The sequence below is a fragment of the Desmodus rotundus genome, chromosome 12 (assembly GCF_022682495.2).
Source record: "Desmodus rotundus isolate HL8 chromosome 12, HLdesRot8A.1, whole genome shotgun sequence".
Classification (NCBI taxonomy): domain Eukaryota; kingdom Metazoa; phylum Chordata; class Mammalia; order Chiroptera; family Phyllostomidae; genus Desmodus; species Desmodus rotundus.
The window spans coordinates 45889661-45898372 of record NC_071398.1 but is presented as its reverse complement, the minus strand read 5'-3'; the positions used below and the strand labels follow the sequence as shown (position 1 = coordinate 45898372).

General features: G+C 49.3%; 1 protein-coding gene across 3 annotated transcripts; it reads right to left on the bottom strand.

The window, feature by feature from the left end:
- Positions 1-1010: 1010 nt before the first annotated feature.
- Positions 1011-8703, bottom strand: DKKL1 (dickkopf like acrosomal protein 1). Of its 3 annotated transcripts, none has more exons than XM_024566461.3 (5): positions 8613-8703; positions 6953-7119; positions 6344-6484; positions 5903-5992; positions 1011-1432 (listed from the first exon to the last, which is right to left on the bottom strand). In XM_024566461.3, the coding sequence occupies exons 2-5, from the start codon at positions 7106-7108 to the stop codon at positions 1100-1102; spliced, it is 720 nt and encodes a 239-aa protein (XP_024422229.1). In that variant the 5' UTR covers positions 7109-7119; positions 8613-8703; the 3' UTR covers positions 1011-1099. The 3 variants fall into 3 exon arrangements, with proteins under 3 accessions (XP_024422229.1, XP_045056294.1, XP_045056295.1); XM_045200359.3 differs by lacking the exon at positions 8613-8703 and adding an exon at positions 7807-8174; XM_045200360.3 differs by lacking the exon at positions 8613-8703 and adding an exon at positions 7372-7623.
- Between the last annotated feature and the right edge of the window lie 9 nt (positions 8704-8712).

The following is an 8712-nucleotide window of genomic DNA, read 5'->3' as shown; positions in this document are numbered from 1 at the left end:
TCCCTTCAGGTCCTAAGGTGGTAATCCTTGTTAATAGTTACTCTTTTGGCTATTAGATGGTAAGGCCTGGGAAAGAACCTGTGTGGCAGGTGATGTGGTGAGTGGTTAAAAGAGATATAAAATCGGACAAACCTAGTGCCATTGCCGCGCGACCTTGGCAAGCCACTTCACCTCTCTGAAAGCCAGCCTTTTCTCTATAATGGAGACAAATACCCACCTCTTGGGGTCTTATGAAAGTTCAGTAAGAATGTTTGCCAAGTGTTTTAGTAGCACAGGCTGGCAAGTGGTAGATCCCGTTAACTTTATTAGTATTTCATTCTTTGTTTATATTCTTTCAGAATGTCTTGTTTCTTCCTTCCTTTTTTGAGGTCTGGGTACTTCTGTAACACCTACAAAATTAATTTTTTACAGTACAGTAGTAACATACATAGAGTGCTAAATCTTAAGTTATAGCTCAGTTAAATTTGTATAGCTTTCTGAGATAGATGAGTACTTATATCAGTGATAGTTTTAATTATTATTTAGCCTCTTTTCTAAAATGTGCATTTACTGCCATAATTTTTCTGAGACTTTCCTGAGCTACTCTCCAAAGTTTGTGTCACATTTGTTAGTATTCAGTTTAAAAATATTTACTACCTTGAGCCCTGGCTGGTGTAGCTCAGTGGATTGAGCACTGGCCTGCCAATCAAAAGGTCACCAGTTCAATTCCCTGTCAGGGCACATACCTGGGTTGCTGGCCAGGTCCCCAGTAGGGAGCACATGAGAGGCAACCACACAATGATGTTTCTGTCCCTCTCTTTCTCCCTCCCTTCTCTTCTCTCTAAAAATAAATAGATACAATCTTTAAAAAAATTAAAATAAAAATATTTACTAATCTGACCTATGCATTATTTTAGTAGTGTAGTGCTTCGTTTCCAAACATTTTATGACTTCCCAGTTGTCTTTTTATTGTTGGGACTTGCTATTGCCTGATTGGCTGAGGCTTGGGGACAAACCCTGAAAGGAGATAGTGCCGTTAGATAGAAGAACTTTATTTCCATATGGAGCTTGGGGTGGGGTTTGGTGGGGGGTATATGCAAGTGTTCCTCTGTCCCCACCCCTATAGCTGCTGGGAGGGCTTGAGAATGTACAGGAAGCGTGTCTTGCGGGCAGGCAGCTTGAAGTAGGAGGAACCCTGGGTCCCTTCCTGAAGGACTTCCTCTTGGGTCCCCTGGCCGAGCCCTTCCTGGATGGCCTGCAGGCGGTCCCGGATGGCCTGCAGGCGGTGTTGCTTCTCACTGAGCCAGCGGTCGCCCTCCTGGGCATTCTGGTGGGACCTTCGCTGTGTTAGCTTCACAATCCAGAAGGCCACTCGCGGATGAGGTTCTGGGTGGGTGCTGTCCATGGTCTTTGGGATGGGCAGCAGGATCTCCTTCTCATCTATCTTGGGTACCTGGGGAGGAGGGACGAGGAGACCCTCAAAGTCAAATGACAACCCACTGGCATATTTAGCTCAGTCTGCCACCTACAGGACGCTTTGGGAATGAGAAATTCACTTTACAGTTTACCAAGGACTTGGGTTTGCAAGGACTTTTGAAATTAAAAATACTCCAAGTCCCTGGCCAGGTTGTTCAATTGGTTAGAGCATCATCCCAATACACCAAAGTTGTGGGTTCGATCCCTGGTCAGGGCACATATAAGAAGCAACCAAGGAATGCATAAATAAGTAGAACAACAAAGCGATGTTTCCTTCTCTCTCCTACCCCCTTCCTTCCTGTCACTCTCTAAAATTGATAAATAAAACTCAGAGGTTTATAGACTACTTTGGGATTAAAAACACACTTTGGAGGTTTCAAATGCACTTGGGGGTTTAAAATGCCTGTGGGGATTACAACACGCTTTAGGATTAAATATCCCGTGAGGTTTGGAAAGTGGTTTGAAATACACAAAGCACCCTGGTGTGGCTCGGTGGACTGGGCGTGGGCCTGCAAACCAAAGGGTTGCCGGTTCGACTCCCAGTCAGGGCACATGCCTGGGTTGCAGGCTACACCCCCAGTGGGGCACACGCTAGAGACAACCACACATTGATGTTTCTTTCCCTCTCTTTCTCCCTCCCTTCCCCTCTCTCTAAAAATAAATAAATAAAACCTTTAAAAAAAGTTTAAAAAATGCACAAAGCACTTTAGAATTAAAAGCTTTGGACATGACTAAAGAATCATGACTGCAATTGTAAGGTGATCCTTTTACATTTTTAAATTTATTTTATTAGTCAAGACTTTGACTATAATGTCATGATTGAGAGGGAAATTCGTAGTCTCCGGATGTTGTCAGAAGAGCTTTAAGGAATTAGCTTGACTTTCGGAGCCGATAGCAGCCCCTGAGCATGGTACCTTGCTTATGTACATGGCTTGTGGCAGTGTTTCCAGGTGAAGAATGGAAGTTGCTTTCCTGGGAGCTGGCAAAGGAAGAACCTCAAGACATTTGGGGGGACCTCAAGAACTTGAGGATTTCACCCAAACCTACACATATTGCTGGCAAAGCCTGATGGGAACTGTGAGGCTTGGCTTCTTTGCTCTCAAAGGCTAATTAAAGCTCAATCGGGAGATTCCTTATGAAATTCCAGCAAAGCAGACTTCAAAGAGCCTATGTGATCAATTACTATTCTTACTGTGTGTACGCAAATGTTCAGGCCACGTTGAAAGTGGACTTCATGCAGTACATAAATTGGTCTTCATTTGGCTCTTTGATAAAAAGTGAGGGTGACTTTCAGGGACAGAAACTGTGTTCCAATAAAATCTATAATACAGTTATAGATATTAGACTCCAGTTAATGTTCTTCCGAGTTTTATTTTTTCACCTATAAACTCGACTGGATCCTGCATTTTTCTTGTTTTCTTAAATATTTGGCTACAGCCCTCCAAAGTCATGTTTTGTTTTTCTCCCACCCCCTGACAAGGCAAACAACATCCAAAACTGAGGCCAACCAGCCTGCGGGGGGTTGGGGGGGGTGCCTCAGTATCCTTGCCTGGATTCTCCCTTTCATCAGACCAGTCATCGCGGTTCTTGTCATTCTAGCTTTTGCCCCAATAATATTAAGACTCATAACACAATTTTTCTGCACCAGGTTAGAAGCCCTACTCGTACTCTGGGAATCCTGCCCATTGCCGACCCCAGCCACCATCACAACCTCCTCATCCTGCCTCTGACAGAGAACAAGGATCACTTGGCTTCGAAGGAAAACTCTGTCCCTCTTCAGCAGGAAGCAACTGCAGAAGAGACCCTATGCCCCTTTCCCTTAAAGCACAGGTGGCAAACACAAGGCCCGTGGGCGGGATCCCGCCCTCCACCATGTTTTATCCAGCCTGACACCTTGTTTCTACATGGCGGCAGCGCCAAGCTCTTTCTTAACTGTTAAGGAGTAGTGACATTTATACAGTACTAAAGCTACATTCAGCCCTTTGAAGGCAACCTTGAGGCTGATGTGGCCCTAGGTGAAAATGAGTTTGACACCCCTACCTTAAAGAATTCAGAGCCAAGAATCCTTGAGGGGGGTGATGCAGGAGGCAGTTACATACGCATGAGCAAAGCGGAAAGGATGGGCCAGGTGCAGAAGGTTACTGGGCCGGAAAGCCCTGGGTGCTTAGCAGTGGGAAAAACTGGGAAAACAAGTATTGTTCGGTGGGACTTTGCTCCCTGGGTGGCCTTTCCTCCCCTAGCATATCACTGGTCACATGGTTCAGAATTCCCCCTGACCTTTCCTTCCCTGGCATGTTGCTAGTCACGTGGTAGCCCCCTTAGAGGAGAAACAAGGAGGGAAGAGAACAGCCTCATCTGACTCCCATACAAGCCCTTGCATGACCACCACCTTAAGCAGTAAGCCCTCAGGACAATGAAGTTCTGGGCCCCGTCAAATAATCTTAAGATCAAAGCCTCAGGTCTGTTGACCGCAGAAACAGAGTTTTGGTCAAACTAGAGATAACGTCTAGGCCTCAGTTGTATTTCAGCTCCAGGCCCAGAAAAGCAGCTGCTACCTGTGGCCACTGATTGAATCCTGGTCCAAAATCAAATTAGCTCTTAAAAAAAAAAAAAAAGATTTTATTTATTTTTAGAGAGAGGATAAGGGAGGGAGAAAAAGAGGGAGAGAAACAATGTGTGGTTGTCTCTCATGTGCCCCCTACTGGGGCCCTGGCCTGCAACCCAGGCATGTGCCCTGACTGGGATTCGATCCTAAGATCCTTGATTTGCAAGCTGGCTCTCAATCCACTGAGCCACACCAGCCAGGGATCAAATTAACTCTTACAGACAGCTTTGGGTCCAGTGAGGACATGTGAATATGGACGGAACTTTTGTTTGGTTCTTGCTGCTCAAAATGTGAGCTGTGGACCAGTATTACCAGCATCATCTGGGAGCTTGCAGACATGCAAATTAGTGGGCTCCATCCCACCTACCCAGACCTACTGAATCAGCTTGCATTTTGATAAGTCGAGGCCTGAGAAGTCCTGTAGGAGATCATGATGGTTGAATTGTGGCCCTTCCCAATTTATATGTTGAAGTCCATACCCCCAGGAATGTGATCTTTTTTTAAAAAAGATTTTATTTATTTTTAGAGGGGAAGGGAGGGAGGAAGAGAGGGAGAGAAACATCAATGTGCGGTTGCCTCTCACATGCCCCCCTTCTGGGGACCTGGCCTGCAATCCAGGCATGTGCCCTGACTGGGAATCGAACCGATGACCCTTTGGTTTGCAGGCCGGCACTCAACCCACTGAGCCACACCAGCCAGGGCTCAGAATGTGATCTTATTGTGCTCTAATCCAATGTGGCTGGTGTCCTTATGCGAAGGGGAAATTTAGACAGGGAAATGCACACAGGGAGAATGTCATATGAAGATGGGGCAGAGATGGGGCCCAATCTACACGCCAAGAGTTGCCAAAGACTGTCATCAAATCATCGGAAGGTGGGAGAGGGGCGTGGAAGAGACTCTCCCTCACAGCCCTCAGAAGGAACCAACCTTGATCTTGGACACCTGACCTCTCGAACCGTGAGACAATAAATTTAAGCCACCCAATCTGTGGTTCTTTGTGACAGCAGCCCTCAAAAACCAATACAGAGACAGCAGTGTGAAATATCTTGGGTGAAGAATGGTACTGTGGTCATGGGGAGGAATGCATTATTCTTAGGTGATATCTGCTGCAGGATTTAAGGGTGAACTGTCACGATGTCAATAATTTATTGTCACATGGTTCAAAAGTACAAAAGTAAAAATAAAGCAAATGTGGTACAATGTTAACAGGCAGTGAATCTAGGCCAGCAGTTCTCAACCAAAGTGTGGAAACATTTTTGGTCATCACAACCAGGGGTGGGGGGGTGGGGTGGTGCTTCCTCCTAGTGGGCAGAGGCAAGGTTGCTGCTAAACATTTGACAGTGCACAGGATGGCCCTGCGCCTGGATAAAAACAAAGATTATCCAGCCCTGGCTGGTGTGGCTCAGTGGACTGAGTGCTGGCCTGTGAACCAAGAGGTCACCGGTTTGATTCCCAGTCAGGGCAAATGCCTGGGTTGCAGGCCAGGTGCCCAGTAGGGGGTGCACAAGAGGCAACCACAGACTGATGTTTCTCTCCCTTTCTCCCTCCCTTCTCCTAAATAAATAAATAAATAAAAGTAATACAGATATATTCACTGTACTATTTTTTCCCTAACTTCTGTAGATTTGAAATTTTTGAAATAAAAACCTCTGCATGTGACAAGAGAGAAGCTTAGGGTTTGCCAAACCCTTGGAGGTTCTTAAACATTTTAGGATCATAAATGAAGTCCTCTGGGGTTCGAACAACTCAAAGGCTTACAAAGGTGAGGTACACAAAGCATTTAGGATTAAGAAAGCACTTTGGAATGAAAAGTAGTGTGAGGAGGCGGGGCCATGTTCTAACCTTTGAGTCACTCTCCACGTTCTCTCCTTGCTCGGTGGATGCCATCACCTTCTCGGAGACCAACACCGCTCCTGTGTTGTTGTCGGTCACCTGTGAAGATGGGAGGAAAGAGTGAGAGCAAAACTGTTTCCCTCCGCCCTCTTCCAGGAAGATACTGGTCAAGTGGTTCAGACTTCCCCCTGAGCTATCCTTCCCTGGCATGTTGCTAGTCACGTGGTAGCCCCCTTAGAGGAGAAACAAGGGGCAAAAGAACAGCCTCATCTGACTCCCATACAAGCCCTTGCATGACCACTGCCTTAAGCAGTAAGCCCTCAGGACAATGAAGTTCTGGGCCCCGTCAAATAATCTTAAGAACAAAGCCTCAGGTCTGTTCTGAATGATCCCCCATTCAGCATGAGGGATCCTAGGGAGACTCCAGGAGGCACTTCCCAGAATAAGCACCTTGTCGACCTGGAGGTGGCTGGAGAGAGTGTTGTTCCCCAGCTGGCGCTCCTGGTTCTCTTCTTCATGGTAGTTCCTAGGGAGGCCCCGAAAGTCCATGGGGGCAGAGAAGAAGCTGTCTGTGCCCGGTAGCAGGTCATCCTGGGGCCAGAGGACGAAAGGTGAGCTGCTGGACCTCAGGCCTCCCCAGCATTACCTTCAGCCCTGCTAGCATGCCCTTGAGGCCCTGCCACGTCCCTTCCACCCCCTTCCCTCTCCATCTTCTGACCCTTAGGGCCTAACTAAGTCACCTCCTGCCCTCACTCCCCACTTGTTCTGTCTCTATGATCTGCCCCATTACCTTCCTCACATCCCACAGTCTCTCTGTTCCTATCCTACCTTTCATTCTCTTGCCTCTGTCCCATCTCCCTCTCTGCCTGTCTCCCTCCTTCTATCTCTCAGTCTCCCTGTCTCTCTCTGTTCCTTTGGCTCCTCTTCCTGTCTGTCCTGCCTGGCTGCCACCTGTCTCCCCAAATCCCTTCTACCCCTCAATCTTCATCTGTCTCCATGTTCCTCTTCTCTGGAACTCCTTCTCCCTACCCACCCCCCCACCCCCCCGCCATCGCTCACTTTCAGGAAAAGCCCGACGAAGTCTTGGAGTAGTCTTTGGAGGCCTAGAAAACCCGAGGAACTCTCCTGGGTGTCAGCATCGTGGATCGGGGCTGCAGTGGAGGGGGGCACCGAGGTACAGGGGAGCAGCAGCAGCAGGACCAGCGCGTGCCACATTGCGGTGAAGGCTGTAGGGGTCAGAGCCCCGACCCCAGACAATCATGCCTTTCATCCCTTGCCCAGGTTTTATCTCTTGTCCAAGCAACTCTCCCCACACCGCACCAAACCCATTTCCCCTCCCCGTTTCCTTCTACTCCCCCCCCCTCCAACGTGTCAGGGCCCGCGCATCCTCCCAGGTCCCGGCTCTTCTGGGCTTTGCCTCAAACCCCGATTTCATTCATTTCCTTCCCCCACATTCATACCCAGATATAATTTCTCACCTTCTCCTACGTCCCACCCCGTCTTCTGGGCCCCGTCTTTATGCTAGACCACAGTCCAGGCACCAGACTCTCAGACTTGGGCCGTCCACGGACTGTTAAATCCAAACAGTTCTGGTCTCGAGCCCAACTGGGATACCTGGAGCGTTGAATGAGCTCCGCGAGCACCTAGCGGCTCCCCTAGTGTCTGGTCACGCCCTCACCTCTGACCTCACCCACTAGCCGAGCCCTCTGTTGGATAGCCACGCCTCTATTCTCCGTTAACCACGCCCCTTGAGCCAGCCTCTTGTTCACAGCTGGTCACACTCCCTCGTCAGACCACGCCCCTGCCGTTTGACCTAGGCGCTGAAGACCCAAGTCTTGCGGGTATTCAGGCTTGCCTGCCTGGCTCCAATCGCAAGTGGCCACGCCCCCTGCCCTGGAGCCACGCCCCCGCACCTGGGCCACGCCTCCGTGCTCCAGATCTTGTCCCTAGCGCCCTCGGTTCCATTCCTAGGCTTCCTCTGCCCTTCGGGTTTGTCCACTCCTTAGTTTCGTATTTATTTCTGAGAGTTTCTCCGTGTCTCTTCTCGGAAACGGTTAACGCACTCAACAGAGGGCCATGTAGGGACGCTGAACTGAGAGCCCTCTTCGGTTCCACTAAACGGCCCCACTCCCTCCGGAAACCCGAAATCTAGTCATATGTTCCAGTTTCCAAGAAACCCGGAATCAGGGCTCCCTTCCCTCTCAGGTCCCCAGAGTCCAGCCTCTTGCAGTCCCACGAGTCTCAGTTTGAAGACAGCCCCTCTCCTCTCAGGCACAGTCTCTCTCCCTCTCTCTCTCTCTCTCTCTCTCTCTCTCTCTCTCTCTCTCTCTCTCTGCCCTGGGACAGCGCCACCTGTAGTCCGCTAGTGAGTGTGCGTGTGGGAGTCTCCACCTCCCTGGACCTCCAATAGACTCCCGTCTGGCTGAGGACTCTCAACTCTGGTGAGGTCACACGGAAAACGCGTTGTTACAGAAATCAATCAGAGCACACCTCCATACTTCCATCCTCAAAAATATGCCTTAGGCTGAACAGGAAAGAACCTTCTGTGTTCCTTTTACTTCCACATCCCCCATACACAGACACACAGAGGGCCCAGAGTCCAGGCGCCCAGTCCCCTCTTCCCTCAGACCCAGAAGTCCGAACCATCCCCACGGCTCCCCTCCCAGGAATCTAAGCATAAGAATCCTAAAGTTGCTCCCAGACCCCAGCTCGACTTCACCTTTCCTTTGCCAAAGCAAAAATCCTCCCCCAAACTGTCACCGTCGGATGCCCCTTCCCAGTTGTCCGGCGTCCGGGCCCGCCCCCCCTCCGGTCCCTCC